This window comes from Manis pentadactyla, chromosome 12 (genome assembly GCF_030020395.1).
Source record: "Manis pentadactyla isolate mManPen7 chromosome 12, mManPen7.hap1, whole genome shotgun sequence".
In the NCBI taxonomy this organism is placed as follows: Eukaryota; Metazoa; Chordata; class Mammalia; order Pholidota; family Manidae; genus Manis; species Manis pentadactyla.
This window is the reverse complement of record NC_080030.1, coordinates 39,443,717-39,471,280: the sequence shown is the minus strand read 5'-3', so window position 1 is coordinate 39,471,280 and position 27,564 is coordinate 39,443,717. Positions and strand designations below refer to the sequence as shown.

Below are 27,564 nucleotides of genomic sequence, written 5' to 3'. Positions count from 1 at the left end.
ATTAAACATAAATCTTTTACACGGCACAAAACAAAATTATTTTAAGGAGGTCATTCGGAAAGGCTGAATTCTTTACTGGTGACTTGGCTTTTCCCAGGGATCTGGCATTCCAGGGATGAAATGATCACCGATCTTTGCCTGCATGCATCTAATACTAATGACATTGAGAGTTGGAACTATGCAACAGGTTCGAGGGTTCTGGAGTCTGAGGTTATTACAAGTACACTGTTTTTAAAATCTGGGGCTCAGAAGTATGCTGTAGAGACTTGATTCAGTGACATTCAGGCCTTGGTTTTGGGGGGAATGCTCTTCTGCTCTGGAGGAGATGAAGTCAACCATCAGGAAGACAAGAGTTTACATAGCCACTGTGCTGAACAACTCAAGTGGACTTCAAGTATTTATATATTAAACTTTGATAATGGCTTCTGGAAAGAAATGGACACACTCCTCACAAGGACAGCAAGGAAAGTGAGGGCTATATAGTTTTCCCACCTTCAAACTGTTCTCTATTCCTCACTCCCTGCAAAATCAGATAGACTCACTGCTCACACACTGTGCAACAGCATTTAGGGGGCAGAGTTTGTGCAAAACTGAGCCCCGCTCTCGGTCTCTTGAAGCTGCGTGTCTGGCTCGTGGCTTTCTGAGAGAAGGGAGACAATGAAGAGATTTGGTTTGAAAGGCCTTCCCCACTCTGCTACAAACTTCATGTGTAACAGAAACAAACAAATACAATGTGAGGTGCAGGGAGGGTCAGTTGTAATGAAGAGTGGTTCTATCTATAAGGACTTAAAACCAAGATATATGCGTCGGTGTCAAAAGCCTGCGAAGTGGGAACATTCATCCTGTGACAATAATATTCATTCCATGAAAACTCACTAAAACATCTCTCAGGTGAGTAGATTTGTTTTTTCAAAAAGGAGGAAATAGCAACAAAAAAAGCCTTGTTGTGGTAATAACATGTGAACTTGTACATTTTGTTAGTTTTCTACCTATAATCTTTTTAAGGAAACCACAGATAAAATGATCGGGCCTCTGCTTCTGGACAAGTGCCTGAAGGGTGTGAGATGAGGGGTGGTGACTTTCAGGGCTCGGACAAGGCTGGGCGTCTAACAGCTGGGACTGGGTGCCGAGTAGGGAGCGCAGAGGGCCGGAGTCAGAGGCTCCAGTGGCTGCAATGGGTTCAAAGCACCTCATTTGGCCTGAGGAACTGGATTCTTGGCCATGTATTAGAAAGAGTCAAGGCAAGAGGCAAAACGGAGCCAGTGGGTTTCAGGAGCGGGGACTGCTGAGTCCCAAGACCACGTGATGTGGGGCTTGGCCAGCTCTTCAAGGGCACCTGAGGCTGAGCTCGGAGCAGGGAAGCAGTTGGACACTGGCCCCCTCCCTCCCTCCCTCCCTTAATGCTGCAGCCAAAGGTTAAGCTCTCCTTGGCCTTTCTTGTTGGAAATCATTTACTCTCAGGCTGAGTCAAGGTTAGAAGTAAGTTCCCAAGAGCCTGCTTCCAACCCTCTGCCTAGGGGCTGACGCAGGCTTGATGCACCCAGATGTCCAGAGCCGCCACAGGGAGCACTCTTGTTTTGGGACCGAAGTTTCTCAGGCAGGTGCCAGGCCCAGAGCAGAAAGAAGGTTGACTGGGCATCTCCCAGAGCGTGGGGCAGTGTGAGTTGGAGTGACACACACTCACATGGAGTGAGCCACGGGAACTGGATGCATCATCGATCTCGGGTGGCTAACTGGTTGCCCCTTCCACACCTCCCTCCTCACCTAACTTCCTGCATATAGCTGGTCTGGGGATGTCTAACATATTCAGTGAAGGTAAAAGAGAAAATGTAGTAGTATGGCATAAAGAGCATATATAGGAAAAATGTAAAAAAAAGCGGCCAACAGGCCCAAATACGATGGATATTCACAGAGAAGTATTCTGTGCAGCAGAAAAAATACAGGCAAACCACAGAAGGGTTAGTGAAGCCACGACCTCAGTGAAGGAGGGCCACAAACAGAGCATCAGAGCCGGAAGGGAGGGGGCGAGGCGAGACCCCGGGGCTGGTGCCACCCAGGGAACTCATCAGAAATAGCCTAGTGGATTTTAATTTATGTGTACTGGTTCACTACTGATAAACCAGACAGGAAAAAGGTCAGTGTGCAGAAGACCTAAGTGACTTGATTAATAAGCTAAGAGGAATATCTCTTACACTGTATAACCAGCAAAGAAACAATATAGTTCCCTATCCTCCAAATACTGTGGTTCTTGGAACCCTTGTCAGGCTATGCTGCTTCTTCAGTGATCTCATCACCCAGTTTCAGGGCTCCAGACACACTTTACATGCTGACACCTCCCAAGTGTGCACCTCCAGGCTGAACTTCTCCCCGGAACTCCTGACTCATATTCTTCAACCTACTTGACATGTCCACATGGATGTGTGTAACTGGCATCCTGAGCTAGACATGTAAAAAACTCTGAACTTCCGGTAGCCCATGCTGCCTATCTGGCAGTGGTAATGCCACTCAACTTGGGCCATGCCTGCCTTGCACTCAATCCACCAGCTCTACCTTTAAAAAATATCCAGAATCCAACTGTTTCTCAGCGCTGCTCCTGATCCAAGCTACCAACACTGCTTACCTTCTCACTGGCCTCTCCACTTCTGCCCTAGACCCTTTATAATTTAATATTAATAAAGCCAGACATGACCCCATTAAGCATAATGCAGATCATGTCACTCTTCTGCTAAAACTTTAAGTGGCTTTTACTCTCAGAATAAAATCTAGCTTCTTGTAATGATCTATAACTGCCCCCACTTACCTTTTCCTAAATGCTTTCTCCTGCTACTCTTCTTACCTGCTCTGTTTCAACCTCACTGGCTTCCTGGATTATGCCAGGGACAGTGTCTCCTGCCTCAGGACCTTGGCACATGCTGCCCTTATGCTCTTTCCCAGTTGTCCGAATGGTACACTTCCTTGCTTCCTTCAGATCTTTCCTCACTATGGAAACTATTCTTTAAACAAGCACAATACTAATACATACTGACTTTCAAGAGTCATAGATGACAGGGGTTCAAAACAAAGACTAGTTTCGGGGGGCATATAATAACAATGATATGTGTTTGCATAAGTGCTTTGTACTTTATGTTCTTCAAAATACTATGTATTTTTTAAATTATGAAAACCATACTGTGACTTTACAGTATCGACCATGTTTTACAATTGTCCCCCAAAACTCAAACAAACTGCCGTCCAAGGTCACATGCCAATAACCTCTAGATAGCCTTTACTCCTGTCTTGGGCCCCAGAGCAAATGCTCCTCCTCCTCTATATTAAAGTTTATTATGTAATGATACTAATTATAGTAATAATTAAAATAACAATCATAATGATAGAAGCTAATGTTTATTGAATTCAAAACACTCTTTTAGGCACATTACATGTATTCATGCATTTAATTCTCACAGAAGCAGAGGATGTAAGCACTATGACTATTTGGAGATAACAGAGCAGGAGACTGTCAGTGGCAGGAAAAAGACCCTGTCTCTGATCAGCTGGCAGTAATGGCACCGACAGTGTTTACACCTAGGCATTTAGACTCCAGATCCTGCATCTTTAACCACAATGCTAAATCCTTGCTTGGTCTTAGGACACTTTTTGTCTACTGTGCTAGACACGCTAGGTACAGTTTCTAGTTGGACACAGTGCATTCTCCATTTGGGTAATTAGAACTGTGTTTACCAAAGATTTCTTAAAGACACAGGTAGTTTAAGAAATACATCTTTGAGTTTAAGTGTGAAAAATTTCAACACAATTGCTAATTGTCAGGTATCGTAAGCCAGAGTAGAGGTCTGTGATTCCTGCAGTGTCCCATGACCACCTTTTTGATGTTTTTTAACCTCTAAATAAGATGCCCACCACTGCAGATTAACCAACTCGTGCCCAAGTGCTTTCTGTTTCAGCAACAACTTGTATTTCTCTGGGAAGGCTCCCGGCAGGCAGAGGGAAAAAAGGGCATCTTACCTGGGGTGATGATAGGCTATCTGCCGGAACTCGTGGTCCCAGTTAGGTCTTCCATAGAACGTTTTCTGCTTTAACCCCGTAATCACATCAGTATCGTCATTCCAGTGTAAAGCTATGTGAATGGCCTAGGATAAAAATTGGGGTATCAGATGACACTTAGAAAAAACTTAGCAACCTGTTACTAAATAAAGAATGAAGTAAAGTATGCTTATTTGTTGATTTACTACTCAAAAAATTTATTTATAGGGTTGGAATTATTATATATCATTATTAGCAGCTATCACTGATTTTGCATTTCTAGGTAAGCACCATGTTTCATTTATCTTTATATTCTACCTTGGGCATTACTGAAACAAAATGTAGTGGATACATAATAAAAGGAAGCTGGGAAGATTTTTCTCCAAAAGGATGAGGGTGGTCCAGTAAATGTGATTAAGGGGAAGAAAGCACTGAGGTACTTCCTTTTTTTCTGCCAAAATTCACAAAACTAATCTCTACGTCTATCTCCGTTCACTTTAACTAAACCTTGGGCATTTGAGAAGGTCACGGCAGACTGAAGTGAGCGCTGTCCGGGAAGCCGCTGGATGTTTCAGTCAGATCTGCCTACTGGGTTGAGACAGTTTGAAGTGTATTGTCAGGTTCAAGTGTTGGGAGGATGCTAGTCTGGCAGACAGGAAGGACATGGTGGTCAAGCACAGCAAGGGGCACGGTTGGAGTTCTGTGTCGACCATTTGCCTTCAAATTACACAAATGTGCCCAGGCATCAGGAAAACAGTGGTTGACAAATGAGAGGCTGGGCATAGCAATGCCCAGTGGTGATTTTTAAATTTGGTGAATCCTGGTAGCTACTTTGCTTCTTACCTTCTGGGATTTGTGTCCCTTGTTCTCATTGCTGATGCCCCTCCACAGCTCCCGGGTGCCCATGGTTTATCCTTTGGTGCTCTGACTCTTTCCGCTCCTGAAACCTGTCAGGCCCAGCTATGACCCCAGGTTCCTCCTGCATGCCTGACGTCCCCAGTGGCCTTCTTAGCAGTCTAGCAATGCAGCCAGGGATAGTGAGGTTGAACAGAAAATAATGGAAGCACCCCTGTATGCCAGTAGATGATGGCAGGCAGTGGAGGAATGGTGGGAATCTAGGGGATTGAGCTTGGCAGAAGCCCTGTTATCAGAACTGGGGCTCAAGGTCAGATTTGTAGCATCGCATCCCCACCACCCTTCTGATCATCAGGAGGACTGACTGGTGCCCTGTAGTGATTGGTTTTAGCTGTGGGCAAAGAAGATGGCAGAGACAATTTGCTTTTGACTAAGTGCCCAATCTAATGACCAGTTCAGCTGCTCTGCCACATGGCTGGACATTGCTTCTCCTTGATTCTGGCTCTTCTTTTGATTCAAGGAAGAAACATTAGATTTTGTTTTCCTATCATATTCCCCTGTCTCAAAGTACAGCTGCTTTTCCAGCTTCGAGTCGGTCTCCACTCTCGACTCCTCTATTGGCCACTACTTCCCCAAAAGCTTCCATTCTTATGGTCCCAATTAGCGTAATCCAAAGGGTGAACCCACTCTCCCAGAAACCCTCACCTTCCTGCCTGAGAAGAGTCCTACATCTCCAACTCCCCAGACAGAATTCTCTCTGTTCTTTCAAACTGATCATCATTGCTGAAACTGAAACTTCCCAAATAATTTGTGACTCCAGTTCACTTCCACACACAATAGTTGAGTGATCCCTACTGGCGGGCAGTGTCCTACACATGGAGTGGTGCAAAAAAGGAAGATAGATGGTCTCTGTTGTGAGGAACAGGCCAGGGAAGGGAGGGGCAGCCCACGCATACAGCTGCTATGATACGAGCCTGACCATAATTCTTCACTAGAGACAGAAAGCAAGTGCTCTTCAGAAGCAAACAAATGGCTCTGAGGAAGCCCCATGTAATTTGACTGAGAGGCTGGGGAAGGCCTTAGGAGCACTGGGCTTTAAAGAATGAACCACACAGTAGGCAGTAGGGAGGGGTAGAAGTCACTGAGTGTCAGGGAGAGGGAACAGTGTGAGGGAGGGCATGGAAGCATGAAAGTGCCAAGCACAAAAGGACAACACACATTCATCTGGTGGCCCCAGTGCCAGAGGAAAATCATGAGAGGTTAGAAAGGTGGGCTGCCATCAGGTCACGAAGAGCTTCAAAATACCTGCTAAGATGTTTGGGCATTTTTAACAGAAAAAAGGGCCTTTTCTGCTTGTGCTAATGGTGCCATCAAGCTACCAATCACTGATGTTCAAACATTTGGAATCGTGTGGAAATATGTTTGTTCCATATTTCTCAGCCTAGTGTTCAACTAATCTCTAAACCCTGTTGATTTGCCCTCCGTAATACCTTTTCCATCTGTCCCTTCTGTTCTTGTCATTCTGCCACTTTGAGGTTGTTGAATTCAGTTTAATGACTGACTATTTCTAAAACAGCCTCTTGATTCCTTACTGACAGAATGCACCAATTATTTTTTTTCTGGAATTTGAGCATCTAAAGAATTTCCAACATGTCATGGCAAAGATTTAAGAACATGTCTATTTTCATTTACTTGTATTCAGAAAAAAAGTATGCTTCATACTTTTGGAAGTGGCAGAGACAGGACAGGACAGGGTTGTGTTGTCATAAAATCAAACAGAGTCTTAGTCTAAAACTCCCAAGAGACTGGGAATTCCTAGGTGGACACTCAGGATCAGTTTGGTTTAGAAGCAGAAAAGCAAGCACAGTACGAAAAACAAAAGACAAAAGCTGTGTCTGTACTTCATCAAATGGATCATTACTCAAAATCCCATTTGAATAGGGAAAATGTTTGTTTGGAAAATATAATTAATACTATTTAATTCATTAAGATGTTTCAAGCCCAGTTCCCAAGAAATGTATATTTTAAATTATCCCAGAGGAATAAATATTTAAGGTCAACTGCAAATAAGAACCTAAAAATTCATTTAGCTATCGAATTTCAAGAAATTCTTACTCATTTGTATGGGTACAGAGTCAAATTTCAGTTATGTCCTTTGGGCCAATATCCTGTGTGTGTGTGTATGTGTGTGTGTGTGTGTGTGTGTGTGTGTGTGTGTGTGTATGCATACAGGAGTTCACAAGCTTGCAGCAGCACATTCAATTGTTAATTTAGTGATAAATGCAAATCCCTTTTGATTCAAACACACTTTCCTTAAAGTAAATATCTATAGGAGCTGCTACAGAAATGTTGATTAGAACATATACTTCTTAACCTAGTCATCACCTAATTATTAGCATCCAAATATGAGGAGCTAAAAAAGATATAAAATTTAGTACTTATCATTCAATACTATCAGTACCAATACACTAACAAAATGCAGTATTTTAATATACATTAATTTTGGTAAACTCAACCTTAGTATTTCATTAATACAGTGCGCTGAAGAAAACCTGCCACAACATATCATCTTGATTTTAGGTAAATAAACATACATGTACACACATTCTAAGAATGCCTTAAGAAAAGGAAATCTCTAACTAAATCATATATTCATAATGATTATTTTCTGTAGGAACTCAATACTTAGCAATACAACTTCTTGAATGCAAACACGAGAATTTTTTTTCTGTTTAACTCTGAACATCTCAAAGCATAGAATTAGAACCAATTAGGAGCTAACAGACAATCAATAATATTTGCTTGATGTTGCTGAAATATCAAATGCAACTTTTCATGACATAACTTGGGACTGTCTTCTGTTTACCGTCTTCTTTTCCAATCTTAGTTTCTATTCCTCAGCAAGTTAACTGTAGGTTCTTCTATTGCTACAATTTGAGTATATCTTTCTAATCTGGTTTTATTTTATTCTCCTTTTCTTTTAAGAACATAAAAGTAATTCATGCTACCAGAGGACTATATAGCTCATTATTGAAATTGTTCTCTTCTCTTTGCTCTGTTATTAAATGACTTAGATAATATTTATCATCCTTGGAGTCTTATCAATACCTGGTTTTCATCCCAGCCAGTAAGAAATATATGATAACTCAGAAAGTGAGTTCTCCCTCGCTCACTCAGGCGTGTTTCCAATGAGAGTAAGAGATCAGCAAACCACTCAAAGGCCCTTGGATCCCGGCAAATCCAGTAGAAATACACCTGTCAAGACAGAAGACTAGAGAACAGATCTGTCCCTCTTTCCATAATGTGCTGATAATCACAGTCTACTTTATCTCCATTAAATTATTTGAGCCCAAATGGGCACTTCTACAAAATAACATGCTTCTCTCTGCCAGTGAACAAACAGTCGCTCTGTGATTTCTTTTGAAAAAAATTCTCATTGTGTTTGAAAAAAGCCCAGAGTAAAATCAGAGTCAGGAGCCTGTGGGCTGCTGCCAGTTTCTCTGGATGAGGATCAATTCACCACCTTCCTGGCTGTGCTTCTTCTGAATGAGGTTAATAATCATAACTAGCTGTGCTTTTCTTTGCTCCCAAAGGGGGATAAACTGTTAGACCAACCCCCTTCATCTTTACTTATGACCTAAGCTTGGGATTTGAACTCTCTTCTCCAGAGACCTCAAAGGCTTGTGTGCTAATCCACTTCACCAGCAGGACCTCTGGAGGGTGGAGATTATGGTAATTGCAGAATCAAACCTCATTGTCTTGCCAGAAGTTTCCGCTCAACCTGACAGCAGTGTCCAAGAAAGCTGGTGGCTGGTGGTTGTGGTGTGTGTCAGCGGCCACAATGAAATTATATCTAGGAATGTTTTTCTTTTTTAAAGTCTTTGTGTTTAGCAAAAGGCATGTGACAAGAATTAGTTTGGGTTTGTTGAAATAAAGGCTGAGTTTTTGTGCTTGAGTTTCAAATAATTGTATCTAGAAGAAACCACAAGAGACAGACTATTAATTCTCCCGATTTTTCTCACACTCCTACCTGCTTCTGCCCTCCACAGGTTCCTGCACCCCTTCTCCAGAGAGACATCTCTACTGCTTAACAAGACCTCCCAGGGGCTGGGCTTGATCCATACCAGGAAAGATCTCCTCCATGTCAGTGTTCTCTTTCCTCCCCTCTCCCCAAGCAGCTTGCAAGCTCACAATCATATAATGAGAGTTATAGATGAGATTTAATTAGCAGATCAAATTCATGAGGAGAAAAAAAAATCACAGAATGTATTTAAAGGCTAAACATCTTGCCTATTCTCTCCACGTTTGCGCAGGAATTTATAATATTAACAACCAGGAAGAGCAAAAGCTAGTGAGGATAAAACCTTTGCTGATAAGAATTAGAGCCTATATATTTGTTGGACAGCTGTTGCTTCCGGGGCACTTGGACTATTTATGAATCCCAGGAAATGATAATCCCTGGATGTTAACCGTCCAAAAGGAATGCCTGCCTCTTCTCTCTGTTGTGAAAGAAGCCAGTGGTTGCTTCTGATGAGTGCCCCATGAACCCCCAGAAGCTTGGTGATCATGTTCATCCGCTTGTTTGTTGACCTGAGAAATATGTATTAAATGTTTACTCTGCGTCAAGACAGTTCTCAGCTGTGGAACTCTCAGAGCAAACACAGAGACAGAAATTCAAGGCCCTTATAAGTTTGCATTTTAGAGGGAGACGAAAAATTATACGTTAAGTAAAATAGAGAATATGTCAGAGGGTCATAAGTACCACAGAGAAACAGGAGGCAGGCTGGGAAGTGCTGCAATGCCAAGTCACATGGTCAAGGAAAGGGGACATGTGAGCGAAGACGTGGAGGAGGCGAGGGGGATGGAATGAGCCGGGAGGAGCCCTCCAGGTGGAGGGGACCAGGAGGGAAGAGGCTCTGATGGGAAGTCCCAGGGAAGAGTCAGGGCACAGTGTGGCTGGAGCTGGGTCAAGGAGGGGACAGCAGCGGGAGGGGAGGTCTCAGGGGAAGGCTTGGGCTGGGGGCAGAAAAGGGCTTCAGGGCCCTGACTGACCTTTGCTTTGAGTGAGCTAGAGTCACTGCAGGTGTGGAGCAGGGGAGCGGCATGATCTGAAGAAGGATCACTGGGGAGGAAGGCTACTCCCTGCAAGGGCGGAGAACGAGGCCAGGACTTCGTGCTTGTATGCCCTATTGGTGGTGAATGCTGCCGCTTCTTCCCTTGCACGTTGTGTAGCACCCAGTCTAAATGATTCTTTGAAAACCCTGGTCCTCCCTTTACCTTGTTTTGCCTCCCCTGGAAATAGAAAACTTACCTGCAGAATTCAACTACTCTCCCCTATGCTCCTCGCTTCCTTCCTGCCCTCGGGAGGTTATCTTACCTAAGAACATTAATAGTGGCATTTGCTGTAGAACAAACATCCCTGGTTTATTTTCCATTATTTCCACTCTTTAAGGAACATGCTTAAAACCCAGTTATATAGGAACAATAAAGGAAAACATTTGCTTTTCTGAGATCTTGTCAATTTCAAAACCAGTCCCAATCATCCTTACTTGAAAAATGCCCACACCTTAGCTTCCTGCACACACTGACCCTTATCCTTTCAAAAAGAAATCATTCCGGTCCTCACTTTCTTGTGGCTTAGCTGTGTGTCAGTGTTCTTAGGGTTCACCAAGCCTTTTATATGTTTTGCTTCCCTTTTATAGCTCTGTGAGTTTTTCCCTCTGTAATTGACTCATAGGTGACATGGGACAGCTTTGGTGCGAGAGGCAATGGAAGGAAACTGAATAGGCTCAGAAGCATTTCAGTCAGAAAAGAAAAAAAAGAGACTTTGAACAGAGGAAAAGGCTATTTACTTTGACACTCTTTCATCTTTCTAATGGTAAGGGACACTCACTGTGAAGGGACAGAAGAGTTCCACTTCAGCATTTCGTCCAGGAGAGGACCTGGTCAATGGCAGAACAAATATCCCTGACAATAGATCTGGGCTTCCCCACACTCACCCCTCCGTAGGCTCCAAAAATAAAACAACCCTAAGATCAGTTACCTGTATAAAGTATGGCTTTCAAAATTCTGTAGCTGAAATACTTAAGGTATTTCAGGCCCAAATACTTAAGGTTACTTCAAAAAGTTCTGTCAAACAAAAAGTCAGCATCAGTAAAATGATGAGAGTTCTGGACTTTCATCTTATTAGTTACTTCTTTTCCTGGATTCATCTACCCATTCTTGCAGATGTAGTAGATTCCCAGATGTTTAAGGAGACCACTCCAGGTCTGCAGAATGGGGTTAGGGAATTCTGGGCCCATGTGTGGCCTGTGCATCATTTTACCTGAACCATTTGTCTTTGCTATTGCATCATTTTATCTGAACCACCAGACCAAACAGGCATATCTGGTCTTGGAGGGCCGGGTCTGTGCCACGCTTAGGGCGCTGTGTTCTCTGTAAGCTCCCTCACATCCCCAAGGACAACCCCTTGCCCCTGCCACCCCCCATGTGGCCTGGGCTTCTTTTTAGGAATTCTGCAGTATTGCATGTGGACCAGGTCAAGGTGATCTGGAGCCAGGGGAAAATGGACCTATACTACTTTTCTAATTCCAGAAAATGAAATAAGAAAAGCTACTCATCTATTTGACTCTCGTAAGAGGCCCTTATCTCATAGCCTGGTCAGGCACCCAAGGTTCCAAGGCTAATGTGCCCTGGACCAACCCAGGAGGCCAGTGGGGCTGCACTGTGACCTTGCCTCCTCCTGTGCAACACCCCATGTTCCCCACTGTTATGGATGGAATGTTTGCATCTCCCCAAATTCATACGTTGAAACCCAATGTGATGGTATTAGGAGGTGTGGCCTTGAGTGGTGGTTAGATTTAGATGAGGTCCTGAGGTGGGGCACCCATGATGGAATTAGTGCCCTTGTAAGAAGAGAAAGAGACCAGCGCTCTCTCTGCCATGTGAGGACACAGCAAGAAGGGGCCATCTGCACACCAGGAAGAGCAGCGGCACCAGAACGCGACCGTGCTGGCACCCTGACCTCAGACTTCCAGCCTCCAGAACTGTGGGATGCAAATGTTATTGTTTAAGCCCCCTAACTTTGGGTGCTTTTGTTACCTGACGAAGTCACCCATGGTGTATGAAATAATAACAGAATGAACAGAAGCTCCAAACTGGCAGAGCGATGGAGACTTTCCATTGAGGGAATCGTGACGGTTTTCCAAAAAGAAGACTTTTTTCTCAGAAAAGATAAAGACTGTGAAAGATACTTTTTTGTGAGTTATTGCTGTCAAGGTTGTCCTGGATGAATATAACAGCACACAAAATCTGAATCAACAATCTTCATATTGACAAGCTACCTTATTGTGGCTTCTACAATCCAGGGTTTAAGAAATATAATTATAAAATTGTTTTTCTGGTTCACCATTATAAGATTGAGACCAGGTTGTGTCAATCATCTTCAGTCCTTAAGACATTCTTAAAACCATTATTTTTCATGCTGTTTCATGGCTCTACTGCTGTTTTGTCCTGGGACTGAGGTTTGACCTCATTTGTGCCTCTGTGTGTCATACTATAGTTAATAATACTTGTTGGACAATCAAAATGTCCATTAGTACTAGGTGACTACATACATTGTAAGATATGCATACTACTCTGAATACTCTGAAGGCAGGAAATGAAATGAAATCGATCAGGAAGAATTGACATTGAAGGTGCTCCAAGCCATGTTATCATGGAAAACAAAAACAAAACAAAGTACATCTCCTCTGCTATCCCTATTTATGTAAAAATGCGTAACACCCTGCATGTATGTGTAGGTGAGTATGAATAGGCAAATGTATGGAAAAGAAATGGAATAAGATGCACATAGCAGATTACTGGAGAGCCAAGATAGCAAATTGGTGGTGGTAGTTTGGAGAGGGAGGCTCCTGAAGGGAGATTTTTGGACTGTTTGAGTATTTTTTACTCTAAGAGAACACTATAGTCTTGTATGCCTTGTGTGGTTAATAAACCAAGATATTAAAAATACTAATACTGGTCACCTTCCCACTGGCAATAGGGAGGCCTGGTGAGGGGCCACAGCCTTTTGAGGCTGTCTGGTGTACCAAGAGAAGCACACATGTCTTCTGGAGAGGCAAACGTGACCTTGTGCTTCCCAGTTCAATTTATTACAACCCTCTCAGTGGGTAGTAGAGATGATCAATCAATTCCAGGAGTAGTCAGGGCTCCAGTGTGAAGGAAAGTGAAAGTAAATAATTTCTCAAACTAAACAGATTAAATTAAATGCATTTTTCATTCATTAGAAAAGAGAACAGATCCTCCTTTGTTTTATTAATATATTTAAGTAGAGTATGGATTTTTGCCTTTCTTGGCCTCTTTGCCTTGTTCCCACTGGCCCATGCTGTCTTTTTATTTGAATTATCTGTTTATTATATTAGGTTAAGAACCCAAAGGCCATTTTGCATGGGGCACACTGTAAATACCCATTATCACAGTTATATATTATTGTGCTGATGAAGGAAGACAATTTATGAAGAAATTAGATTGTCTCAGTTTTTCCATCATCTATATTGTTATAGTCTGAAGATTACACATGCAGTTAAGACCACAAACCAAACCTTCCGGTTGGCATTTCTCTCAGTTTCATCTACATGGCTGTACGTATTGGGAATATTAGGGCGAACTACAATGTATAAGCCAGTATCTTTATGTCAGCAAGGTTCCTCCTCCCTCCCCATTTGTACGCACCTCTTTCATTCATCATTTTGACAGTTTGCAACCAGCCAACTGCCCTAATTTTTTTCAGGAGCTCTTTTCACATACTGAGTGTGATGTAGAGTCAGACAGGACTCTCAGAGTGCTCATCACCGTGGAGCATCGACCCCTCTCAGCTCTCAGCCCCCCGACGCCACCTCACAGAGGCTTCTCGAAGCTCACACCCCTTTCTTCATCCCAAGGAGAACTGTGTTCTGTCTGCCTCCAACCCCATGGACTTTGGCTTTTACTCCTGTGCTGAAAAACAACCCTTCAATATATTTCAAGTTTTTGCTATTTTCTTCCCAGCAAGCCATCATTAAACTTGTTATTTTGCCTTCTTGGGAAGTCTCCTCCCAACCACTTCTCTCCCTACATCTGCCCCTCCTCCCCACTATCTCTAAAAATACCAGATCGTTAGAAAGAAATTTTAAAACACCAGCCTCAAATAGAAAGTGCTACACGTGATCCCACAGAAGTGGCAGACATTCTATTGGCTATTTTCCTGCATACTTAGACATGTTCTAGAATAGAACACTTAGATGTGTTCTAGAAGTGTTCAAAGAGATAGTTTGAATTGGTAGCAATTGAGAAACTTGGCAAATTTTTTATCATAGACTCGCAACATGAGGTTTGCATGTAAAAATATATGCCTTTATGCTAACCGGTCCTTTACATAGAGAGCAGAAAACCCAACCTAATTGCAGTTAACCACTTAGGCTTAAAATGCCTGTCCTGAACCCCTCTGCTGTTTATTTTCCTTTCCTTGTACAGAAGAGAACAATCTGAAAACTATAGCCCAGATCTGTAATTGTGAAGACTCTGTTAGATAAATGTGTACTGCTTTGCTCTGCTGCACTTTAGAAATTATATACATGCTGACAGTTTAGTGGAAGGAGTAGTATTTATATCTCAAAAGCCCGTGGGTGGCCCTGACGTATATTAGTTACATAAGCCTAATGATAGCTGTATTCAAACAAACATGGAGTTGCTTTAAAACAGAGAAGCTTCTTAAGTTTTTTCTCATGCATGTAGACTCCAAGGAAGTAGAACTTAAGAGTAATTTTTGGCTTAAACTTCCAGCAGCATGAAACTTCACTTCTTTCATAAAAGAGCTTTGACATGGAAATCAGAAACACACACTTCCACCCTGACTCAGGGGCTAACGAGCTGGGTGACCTTGGGCAAATCACTTCCTACTCTACAGTTACTGACTGCCATTGTCATATACAAAGCTGGGAGGTGAAGGCCTCTCAATATATTTTGTGATTCTATGGTTTTAGCTCTCTCCTATATACCATCACTTGGACATTCATAATCAGCAGAATGCTGTCCCAATATTACCTCCAATTTTTACAAGTTATAAAACCATTGTTTTTATTTCCAATTCTGCAGTTTCTGCTTTTTGGAATAGAGACCAATATCCCTGTTTTATAGTTTTTGGTAACTGCTTCTCCCTCCCACTAAAACAGTCTTGAGATACTCCATAAACGGAGTCCAGCAATCACAATGCAGAGAAGAGGCATTACTAAGGTTTTGTGGGTTCCTATATGGACTTTAAGATTTTGTGGGCTTTTATGTGAATTTTTCCTATTTGTAGTAAACTCACTGGGATGTATTATTTTAATTATAAAATTACTGGACAAATGGTCTTTTTGGTTAAATCAAAAATGAATTAATCTCAGTAACCTAGCATTTTATGGAAAATTGTGTAGAAGCCATTTGTTCATTCTTTCGGCAACACTGACATTGATTCGTTTGTTGATTTATTCAAAATTTACAAAGAATGTGTGTGTATATGAAGATATCCAAAGAAGCTACCCTCCAGAAACTCAGTCTGTCAGGGGAAATACAGTATTTTGTGAACATGCTATAAAAGGAGTACAGCATCGGGGAAGTGGATATGGAGAGAAGAGCAAGATATTGTAAGCATGGTCTGAGGAGACTGATAGGCTTTTCATGCCAGTACAAGAGGGCCTGGCAATATGGTAGGTGCTGAATAAATATACGTTGAGTGAATGAGTGAACAGAAGTGGAACACACAAGCTATCACCATCTCTACGTGAAACATAATGTGACCTTTACTATAAAGGAAACCATGAAGGGGTGAGCTGTCTCTAGGGGGCTTTTACTTGGTAGACAGCAAGAGAAAAGAAAAAGCTTAGAAGGGCTGAGATGTAATCATAAACCATAACAAAGCATTGTGGGAGGTCCAAGTATGTAAAAGAGTTAACTGTTCTGCTTGCTTTATGCCACAGATTGAGTGTTTGTGTGCTCCAGGATTCACATGTTGAAATCTAATCCCTGAAGTGATGGTATTCAGAGGTGGGGCCTTTGGGAAGTGAGTAGGGCACGCAGGTAGAGCCCTTATGAATGGGATTAGAGCCTTTATAAAAAAAGACATCAGATTTGTAGGCCTCTATATCTACGTATTTCCTCTTTGTGTTGCAAACTGCAAGCCAATAGACTTGACTCTTGAAGATTAGAAAAGACAGGACTCCAAAGAGCTACCTCGGCCCTTTCTGCAATGAGAAGTTATAGGTAGCAGGTGGCTGCCATAAGCCAGGAAGAGCTCCGGTCAGACACAGTCAGCCAGTACACTGACCTTGGACTTCCAGCATCCAGAACTGTGCAAAATAAATGTCTGCTGTTTATAAGCCCCCTGGTCTGTGATATTTTGTTACAGCAGCCAAAACAGACTAAGACCCTTTGTTAACCTTATTGTGATTTAGAGGAAATAAAATGGGCTTTAGTGCAAGAAGGGTCTGGATTCTCTGCGCTTTGGGTCCCTCACTGGTAAACTGAGGATATATCTTATCTGAAGGCAGTATTATGAGAGATCCATATATGACTCTATCATTTCTATTAGCTCTGATGCAGCTTCAGTTTTCTCCTCTGTCAAATGGGAATAAAAATATTAAGTACATTAAAAAGATGATGTGAGATAGGGTGTATAAAAGGCTTAACTCCCTGTCTGGTAGGTAGTCAGTGCTTGATAAGTCTAAACTAGTAGCAGTTGTGTAGTAGTACTAGTTATCTATTTGCATCTTTGGCAGACATAATGAACATGTACATTATTTTATACAAATTTATACAGTAATATTTCTACGATATTTGTCTTATTTGGGGTTCATATTCCCTGTTGGATATGGATGCCTATGTCTCCCTGCGTGGATCTGGAAACGCAGCTCAGTGAGGTGAGCTGAGTCCTTCAAGGTGATGCTTGTGGTGAGGGTGGAATCAGGCTGAGGGCGCATCTCTGACAGCCATCCCACTGTCTCCCCGTAATGCAGCAGTGGGAGTCATGACCCCTCATCCCCCGGGCTGGTTATGGCATGGAAAGAGTCAGATTAGCCTAGGTCAGAATCCTGATTCTGCCTTTTATCACCCATGTATTTTCAGGAAAGTCACTTCAGTCTTTCTAAGCTTCAGATTCCTTACCTGAAAAACAGACTTTGTACTATCTTTATAAGGTTGTTGGAAGGTTATATCAATCAAGTGAGAAACATGTATGTCAAGGACCTGTCACTTGGGAACTCATGAAATGATAGCTAATTTTACTCTTATTTCTTAGTTAGGAAAGCCCCAACTTTAGAGATCTTCTAGTCTAGCACTGACCCAGTGTTCACAGAATGCTCTTCCTTAATAAATTTTAGATGAAGAAAGTTTCCATGGCCAAACAAACTTGAGAAGGGTAGGTATGGCAAAACTGAGTGCCGTTGTCTTCTACAGAACTTATTTAATAGGCTAATAGATTACATGAATCTTCTAGAGGGGGAGTTGTAGTAACATTTCTTAAGTGCATCTGAACACTGAGTTCTCCTTAGGGGATCGTATCACATGACTCATGTTCCACAGAACACACGCTGAGACACACTGATCTAATCAAGCCCCTTCCTTTGATAGATGAAGAAACTGCAGCCAGAGTCAAACAGAGAAGAAGTGGCAGAATCAGGACCAGAACTAGGCTTGCCCAGTGTCCTAGGTCCTCCTGAGTTGACACCACTCGGTGTTAGCACGGCTCCCTTTCTCTGCTGCCCTAGGGTCTGCTGCTGGTCCTAAGAGGGGCTCAGCACAGGATGGAGTCTTTGGATAGGACAAAAGAAGCAGGGCAACCATGGAGGCACGGAGGTCAGAGAACATACAAGAAATGGCGAAAGGGAGGTTTGGAGGTGGAGGACAGTACCGAGTAAGTGGGCTGGGGAATCCCAGTTGTGGCATTTTCTCTTCTGGTTCAGACCTTGAACCCCTGAGAGGAAGATACTGAACCTACCCATGCAGACATGGTATGGAGCTAAAGAGGCCGAGAAAAGGCTGCCTGTTAACCTACCGAGCGCGGCCCAGTCGCACAGCATTTTGCTGCCTGTCCGTATTTTACTAACATGAGCAATTACGTGTCCTGTAATGGCAATGAAGCAATAAAATTTGTCTTGTCATCTTTAACAAGATTAGACATAACCCTTCTCATAAATGTAATACTGAATGGAGATTTTTAAGAACATAAGTATACTTAAGGATCCTTGAGTTTATCCCTCACAGTTAATTAAAATCCTCCCCAAGAATCATCAGATGATAGATTCAAGGACATTGAACCTTTTAGTCCATGGAAGGGTGAACTGATGGTTTTTTTCCATACCTTGCTCAGCTTCAGCTGGGTTTGTGATTCACAGCATCGGTACCATATAGACTTCAGAAGGGCAGCGAAGGGAGTGACTCCTATGCCTGCAGCAATGCACACGCTCACCGGGTAGTGAGACACGTCCATCAGCGCGGCTCCGAATGGCCCGTCCACCGCCAGCCTGCAATCACACGTATGACATGTGGCCGTATGACATGCATGGCCCTCTTCCTGACACCGAAGCCATCTTAAACCAGTGCTTTCTAGAGCATGAGTTTGCAGAAATCTGCAGGGGCTTGGCGCTGAGCTCGAGAATGCCCTGTTTGGAGAGCCTTGGATGCAGCATGAAGAAATGGGGGCCTGCCTCCTGGACGGGTGGAAGGGGGAGTCCAGCCCAGGTGCCAGTCCTGGAAGCACAAAGCCTGGCTTCCTGACCTCCTGGCTCGAGCTCACGCCTCTTCCATATGGACCTCTCTTCTGACAGTTCTTTGAAGCTTGTTTCAGCTCCAAGCTTCATGAAGCCTTGTAGAGGCTTTTTGTTTTCTGTCTTCCTCTTCTTTTTGTTTTTCCCCAGCTGCCCTCAGAGGACCAAAAGAGAAGCATCAAGGTGCTTTAGAAAGCTTATCTGTCCTTTTGCTAGTGTAATTCTCTCCTGTTTTTATCTGTTTGGCCCCGTAGCTTAGTATGTTTATATAATTTTAGTCTATTAAAAGTCATTCACTTGGAATAAATATAATTTTGAGATAATTTATCAGTTCTGTGGAATTTCTAAAACTTGTTATTTCCAATTATGCAAACTCAAAATATGTGAGTTAGGCCAGGAGCGGCACTGATGTGTTCTTTGCTTAGCAAATTTTTCTTTATAGGGATAAAGGATATTCATTGAATAAATTGAATCATCTTGGTCCTGAGTGGACTGGCTCTTGGATTCTACACCCTCATGACCTGTTTTCTACACTGGCTTTTCTTTCATTCCTAAAATGCACAATATTTTACACAGTACACTCACTTCTGCTACAGGGCCCCTGCATGTGTAAATCCAAGTAATCACTTGTAATATTCTGCCCCAGTTTCTCCCCTCTCCTCTTACTTGGTTAAGAGTTCCCTTTTCATGAGGTCTTATCCCAATCATCATTTCCCTGGGACAGCCTTCATGGATGACCTGGACTAGGTTAAATTCCCTCTTATAGCACCATATTCTTCCCCTTGAGTCTCATCACAGTTTGTAATTTTAGTTTTTTTTGGGTGTAAGTGTGAGCATGATTTGGTTTGTGTCTGTCTTGATCACTAAGACCACAAGTTCTGTGGAGGGAGGAGCCAGTCTGTCTTTGTTCACCACTGCATCCCAGTGTCTGCCATGCTCTCTGGCCTGGGCTTGTTCAATGACACTTTGTTGAATTCATTGTAATGGCAATGTTTAAAATATTTCACTGAGCAGAATGAATTTAATAACCTCAGCTATTCCAAAAGCATACATTTACATATGAAGAAAGATATGCTAATTAGAAGGCTTCTCAGTTATTCATAACCATTCCCCAAGGGGTGTCTGTCGAAGGCACCCGAGGCTGGCCCATTTGGGCTTACTATGTGTTCACGAAAGTTCAATTGGGTTTATTTTAAAAGATTCCATATGCCAGACCTCCTAATAATTCAAATGAACTCTCCTCATGTTAATCTTAATTAATAAGGTTTTATTACATATTGATATATGGAAATGGAAGAATAAAAATAAAAGGTCATTAACCAGAAAGAGTTAGTATCTCAGCCCACTGTAGATTATTTTATAAGTAATTAGATAAGGGGGACTGAAAGAGAAAAAATGACACTGTCCAAGGATTAAAATGTCTTATTGTTAATTGTTTTTATAATTAGTTGCATTTGGGATTTGACACTGATTTGAAAAGATAACAATTAAACCCAAAGAAGAATTGTTTCATGTAATCCACAGAAATATATAATAAATAAACTGTTACATAATTAGAATCGAGAATCTAAATTGCAAGCTGTAAGAGGAGATATGTAGTCCAACTTGCCTGCTAATATGGTATCCTTCCTTCCACAGCCCTGATAGCTGTTCATATTCTGATATTGAATTTCAGGGCCCCTTGTTTCATTTAGGGGGAGTTCTAAGTAGTAGACAGTTTTTTCTCATGTCTCATGGAAATCTCTCTTCTGACAACTCATGACTTTTGCCTTCCTAAGAAACATATACCAGGACTTTTCCCTTTCTTGCGCCAAAGGCTTTTCAATGGTTGATCATAGCTATCAGGACACCCCATTGTTCTTTCTGGACCAAAATGACTCCATTGCCCACCACCTCTTGCAATTCTGAATTGGCTTTCTTTGCACAAATTTTTGTTTATCAGTTTCACTCAGCCACCTTCCTCTTTGATTTGGATACAGAGTCAAACAATGCAGCCTAGAAAATGATTCGTCTCCCCAGTGTCCACATCACACTGTCCCTGTTGCTTATAGTCAGCAGCATCCTCATCAGCTTCCAGTCCCATCTCTCTGGTCCCGGGACCTTTATTCACCTACATTGTTCTCCCTGTCTAATCATTGCTGTCATTGCCAGCCCTGTGGCAGGTGGCCTTTTTTATTTCACTAATAATAATAGCTAATTTTTTCCCTATGCATTATGCTAAGGGCTTTATATGGATTGTCACATTTCATCCCAGAGTCTTAGGTACTATTATTATGATCGTCATTTTACAGATGAGGAAACTGAAGAATGGTGTCACATACATTCTCGAAGATCATATGCAAAACTGGGCTTTGAACTCAGGTGGTCAGATGCTGAAGCCCCTGGCTCTGGGCAGCAGGTTAAACTGCTAAAAACTCCAGTGTCAATTCTGAGAAATTCCTCCATTTTACTTCACAAGGCAAAGTCTTGTGAAGGATTCACATTCTCTCCCTTTTTCTTGGGTTCAGAGAATAATCAAGTAGGTCTTGGGCATAAGAAGGCACAGGGCATGCTGACTACAAATTGTCATGTGAGGCAGGAAGAAAAGGCCTCAGTAGGAGACATGTGAGCTGAGACCAGTGGAAGTGGGAGGCATCCAAGCAGAGACTAAGGAAGGGTGTTCCAGGTGGAGGGAACAGCAGGAGAGGTGCTTGCAGTGTGGGGGAACAACACGGTGGCTGGAAGAACGGCTGAGTGTGGAGGGGCAGCAGGAAATGGAGCAGTGTAGCCTGGGGAGGCCAAGGTTGGTGTGGGGGGCACAGATCATGTCAGACCTCAAGCTGGGGATGCACTCCACAGATGAGGGGCACACTGACTACTGAGAAACATCTACAGTTCTTAGGGGATTGGCTGAAATGCTAGCAGATGGGTTTGTGAAAGGGGAGGTGGGTTGATAGACCAGCTAACTATATGCACCCAAACCAGAGACCAGGCTAGCAACATGGTGAAGGTATTAATCTTGGCAGTGCAAAGGTGAGTGTAGGAACTGGTGTGTGCGTGTGTGTGTGTGTGTGTGTGTACTTTTATTCCTGGTTTTAAGCATTTGCACTGCATTCTGAACCTTAGATTTCTGTTTCATTGCTTCCTTTCTTTGATTAAAAAGAAAAGGTCTTAATGGAATAGTCAAGTGTTGGCATTTGACTTGGGGCTCTGGTTTGAGCAGGTGACACTCACACTTGGTTTGTTATCATGCAATCTTTAGTTCCAAAGTTTGAAATGAAGGCGTGTGACTGAACACCACCAAGCCCAGTGCTACATAGTTGCAGCTCATTGTCCCATGGGAAGGGAGAGAGAGAAAATATGCAGATTAGATTTTGTGTCTTAAATTTATTCCAGTGCCTAGTTTGTTACCCATAAATATTTGTTAAAATAAATGAGCTAAAGACCCATGTTGGGTATTCACTCATTTCCTCATTAAATATATTTACTCTGTACCCACTATGTGTCAGACACTGTTCTAGGCCCGGACATACAGATGAGGACAGAGAACAACATGCCCTTAGGAAGTTCCAGTCTAAGCGTGTCCTCACAGCATCCACCACCCAATTTCTTATGTTAGTGCCACTGGGTGGTAGCTCCTGACACCCTCCAGGGATGACAGAAAGAATCTCTTGATGCTTCTTTTGAAATACCACATTCTTTTCAAAAGTTTTTCCTCAACATTTTTTGTGTGTGTCCCTGTTTTTCTGGGACTCTAAACATGAGCTTTGCCCTCTTTTGGTGACTAATCATACAGTAAGAGTGGGAATCGACTGTAAGCTATTATTTGCTCAAAGGAGTCAAGGAGTGGTAATTTACCCTGAGACTTCAGCCATGAGCCCAGGCTTTTCTGAATAGGGTGGTGTGGTGGGTTGAATTATGTGCCCAGCTGAGATGTTGAAGTCCTAACTCCCAGACCTAAGAATGTGATCTTGTTGTAGATGTAACTCATCAAGTTACAATGTCATCATAGAAGAGGAGGGTAGGCTGCCCATCCGGTAGGACTAACGTCTCTAATAAGATGCCACAGGAACAGAGAGACACAGACCCAAGAAGAGAAAACACCCTGTGACCACGGAGGCAGAGCCTGAATCGCTGCGGCTGCAAGCCAAGGGTTGCCAAGGGTCGCTGGCAAACCAACGGGAGCGAGGAAGAGGCGAGGAAGTGTTCTTCCTTCTAAGTTCCAGAGGGAGCATGGCCCACAGACACCAGATTTTGGACCTGTGGTCCCCAGAAATGTCAGAGAATAAATTGCTGATGCCTTCAGCCACCCTGTTTGTGCCACTTGTTACAGCCACCCAGGGAAACCAACACAGACGGCCTCAGTACTTTCCCACCCTCCTCCAATTCACCTTTTGCACAGTTCCCTTTTAGCCACATTAAATCATTGACTTAGGTGTCGATGTCAATGCCATGAGACCCTGGGTGCCCTGGAGAATGGAGGCAATGCTTTGCCATCTCTGTATTTCTGGCATACAGTGGAGGTTAATTAATACTTGGGGCATACACACATGTAGGATGGACTGAATGACACCACTGACTTTCTTGACTCTCAGATCACTTTGTCATTTTACAAGCTTCAATCTGGAATTGTTTAGCTCTTTTTCCAGTACATGGGTCCTGCCAGATTAATTCTGGCTGTAAAATATCCTTCTTATGAAGATCAAAATTACAAATACAATTTAAAGACCTCGGACTGTGACAGCAAAAAGTTCACGGGGCTGTCTTCCTCACTGCAGTCTGCATGTAATTAGCCAAGTGTTGCTTTTGAGTTGGGAAAGCAAAATGCCCCTTTTTCCTGGATCATCACCTGCCTTTGTTGCATAGTTGGTTTTTTTTTTTTTTAAGAAATCCCCTTGCTTCTACTGGAAATTTACTAAATTATGTTTTTTCTATGGAATCTCGAGTTTGAAAAATGGATTCAAACTTACCACCTAGAATAAAGCGATTGCCAAATTTGATAGCATGTTGATATATAAAAATACCTCACTTTTTATAATATTCCAAATTATATGTAAAAAAAGAAATGGGCTCCAACCTTGGCAGGCTCCGGAGCTCCCTCGGCGCCAGTCCCTCTGCCCCAAAGGCCTTACATAAAGCCTCTGTCCAGTCTCCTGCTGTCCGGATGTGCACGCTAAAGAAGTCCTCCTGAGGGGCAGAGGTGAGGGTGAAGGGGTGCCATTCTAGCGAGGAGATGGAAGGGCACTGTATCAGGACATACTGCCCTGGTGCCATTTTAAAGTCACGTTTTTTCATGTGAAGTTCTAGGACTCCAGATGGGTGGCTCACCACCTAAATCAGAGCAAGAGAGATGTTTGTCTTTTCACTCAGGTTAAATAATCAGACAATGGCTTTCATTCCATCAAAGGTTTTTACATTTTTAAGTCAGCTTTTTTGAGACAGAATTTGCATATACCCTTCGCTATTAGCTTTCAAGGATCTTTCCAATCACTTTTATGTCGGGTTGGCAACTCCAGCAAGAATTATGTTTCTCTCCTTCAGAGTCCTGTTCAGAAATTTGGGTAGCTGCCCCCAGGTGCAGTGTGGTGTCTAGCATGGGACTTTGTGTCTCAAATGGTCAAGCTTTTGGTAACAGAGTTAACCAGACCCAAGAGAACAAGCCTAGTGTATCATACATAGCACTTAATTATGCTTATAAATTTTAAAATAATCACAGAATTATCACGATGTTTTTAAAATGTAGGTCCAGTTTGTTACTGGTTTCAATGATCTGCATCTTTTCTAATCCCTTGTGAATTGACCCTGGTAATTTTTCCTTCTACGTGGAAAACAATCTTCAAGCTCACTCGGAAATGTTATTTTTTGTTTTGTTTTGTTTTAGTCAAATCTCCTCCAATCTTCTGCTTATGCTTGGGGTTTTAGATGCAAGAAAGCGTCATGCAAAAGCTCATATTACTTTTTAAAGAGCTCAATTACTTTCTGCTTATCAGAGGGAAAGAACTAATTTCCCTTATTAGATTTCCACCTTGTTTTCTGAAAAGCTCCCCAGGCCTCCATGTCTTCTTTTGTGGCAGGTGGTATAAGGGAGCAAAATCAAGTGTCTAGATTCTGTGACAGTATTTTTCCATTCAGAGGAGAACTTCACAGCATTTTAATCATTAGTTCTGTTTCCCATCTACCTACTGATATTTGTTCTGATTCTGCTGTTAAATTGTCTCCCTAGTAACAGTTCTAGTAGATTTCCAGGAGTTTTACTGTCTGGCTTTGCGATATAGCCTGATATCCTTCGGTGCTTCATTTAAAAACAGCAATGCAGAAACAACTTAAAACAGAAATATGAAGCAATTTCTATGCATCTGCTTTCATGAAGACAGTTAAGGAGAAAGAATATGCTGGTAATGTTGTATTAGCCAAGAGGTATGGGTTTGATTAGCAGAGAATTTTTCCTTGGACATTTAAAAAACTGAGTGTACTATTGCCGTCTCCTGGACATGCATTCTCTGTCTATCTGTTTGTATCTTCATCCAGCACTAGGAAGCTGTGTGGAGGACAGCAAGTTTGCAAAGCCCCATCACCAGCCTCGTTCACTAGGGTAGAGCTCTGCTCACATGGTTGCTTCCCAGTGGGAGTGCCCTCCTCTCTGAACCCGAGTGTTCTGCCCCTTCCCCATCTTCTGCTCAGTAGTTCCAAGTGGGAGGGTGTGTGTTAAACTGTATGTATATTATTTGTGTGTTTGCAGAATTCCTGTGTTTAGGTGGTAAAGGAAGCAATTATACTATAAGTTACTATGATCAACATTAAGTGTACTCAGTGTCCCAGCCCTTTTCCTCCTACAGAGAGGTTGAAATAAAGAGAAAGACAGATGATTCCATTGCTGTCCCATAACCTTTAACAGATTTCTGGGTACCAGTCTGGAGCTCTGATCCCTGTCTTTGGTGAAATTAGTCACACTCAAAGATATGCAGGATACAAGCAATTATTAAAGCAGAAGATGAGCCTCTAAATTACTGACAGGCCTGCAGTAAAAATGGCAAATTAAAAACTTGGGCTAATAAAAAATTTTCATCTACACTCAGGCTTTTATTTAGACATAAAGCTACATGCATACCTTGGTAATGACAACTTCTTGTTGAAATCGCCAGAACCTAATTATTCTTTCACACACATACAAGACCACAGGGCCTAAAACCCATTTCCAGGCCTGCAGAAGGAAGCAGAGAGAGAGAGAGGAGAAGGAAATGAAAGTAGATTCCAAATATTTTCGATTTGAATCAAATCAATATATGCCATGATGGGGTTTAGACATTTTCCTTTCACTTTGGGCCAGTTATTTACAAAAAGATGTTTCCTTATATAAAGACTATAACACTCAATTATTCCTTGAAGTCTACGAGGTTATTTAAGAGATTAAACTCTTCTGTATTGGTTTTTATGCTTACTTGATCAATGATGACTTTATGTAATTAGAAATAATTGAATTTGCAAAGAAATAAGAAAGCGGATTGATGTTTATGTTACATATAATAGGGTTATAAATGCTTCTCTACTCAGCCAAAGCCAAAGCTACATTACTGAGCAAACATAAGACAAGGGAAATTAAATAAAAACATTTCGAATAGTAATTTTGGGGGCTAACAATGCATTACTCCTTGGTGGTCTGCCTAAGGAAACACATACATGGGCTCCACTCACACACACATGTGTGGCTAATGTGATCTGGCATAAAACATAAAGTTCGTTTCTCAGCACTTTAAATCTGGGTTTACAGAATCAGAACAAAAGCTTCAACAATTGTCTGAGGAACTGTGACAGTGAACATTTCCATTCTTCATAAATCCCATCCTATGTTAACCTTTTATGAGTATAATCTGCATTATCAATGATCCGTGTACCAGCGGGCTGTTCTTGTACCAGGGCTTGTTTACAATGTAAAGTGTCTTCTTCCTCAAAAAGAGAAGGCATGGAAACTTCAAGTTTTTGAACACTTATACTAGGTCTGCTACTACAAAACCCTACAAGGCATATGGCAATCTCTTTGTCTTACAGAAGAGGAAACAGGCTCACCAAAATCCCATTGTCCAGGGTCCCAGAGGCACTAAGGTCACAGTCAAGATAAGAACCCACTTGGATCTGACCACCCAGTCTGGGCTCTTCCCAGGGCCTCGGTGCCCTCCTCAAGCATTTACCATGTACTCTTGCTTCTTTCTGTCCAGTGCTGACTTCGGTACTGACACTTGTTTTATAAAACATTAGAGACTCATTTGTTCATTGAATTTTAAGATATTAAGGGTTCTTGAAAATTTAGTCTAATTCTTGATTGAAAGATGAAAAACCTTGACATTCTGGAAATGGGTATGTGTTGCCTAGGCAGACAGAGCAGGATCCCAGGCAGGCAGGCCTAGAACTCAAGCCTTTTCATAATTTCCCTGAATCCCCTCCTTGGTTGTCTAAATCCTTCACCTCCTAGTATCCTACCCGGGGAGGAGGAGGGGTGCCCTGTTCCTCTGAACTCCGGCTGACTCACCATCTTCCCCACTCACCACCCCCTCGCCTGTATCCTGCTCCCTTTTCCACTGACAGGTGGCAAGCCCTTTGGCCTTACTTTTACTTCTGTTATTTTTCTTATTTTTTCTATTCCTCTTTTGTTTATTTCTGGGTCTTTTTGCCTGGTGCCTCTTCTCACTTACATCAGCCCTCTTTGCTTTTTCCCTGGGAGCCTCTTGTTTGCCTGATAGAGGCTCAATTTATGCAGGCAACACAAAGAAATCTGACCCATTTATTCTTTTCTGCCTCAGTGGGGTTCAGCAACATAATAGTGGAGAGAATAAACTCTGTTGCCCACTTTTTCTGCAGGTGAGGCAGTAATGATGAGCAGAGAAAGGGGAAAGACTGGAAGGGGTGGGCATGAAGGGTGGGGTTGGATCAAGAG

General features: G+C 42.4%; 1 protein-coding gene across 1 annotated transcript in view; it reads right to left on the bottom strand.

The window, feature by feature from the left end:
* NOX3 (NADPH oxidase 3) overlaps positions 1 to 27,564 on the bottom strand; it is a 52,820-nt gene that overhangs the window by 6,138 nt on the left and 19,118 nt on the right. Inside the window, exons 8-12 of the mRNA XM_036886763.2 lie at positions 25,744 to 25,836; positions 23,713 to 23,966; positions 18,251 to 18,413; positions 7,984 to 8,130; positions 4,003 to 4,127 (exon numbers count right to left, since the gene is read on the bottom strand). Coding sequence (XP_036742658.2) covers positions 4,003 to 4,127; positions 7,984 to 8,130; positions 18,251 to 18,413; positions 23,713 to 23,966; positions 25,744 to 25,836 — 782 coding nt within the window. The remainder of the gene's footprint in view (positions 1 to 4,002; positions 4,128 to 7,983; positions 8,131 to 18,250; positions 18,414 to 23,712; positions 23,967 to 25,743; positions 25,837 to 27,564) is intronic.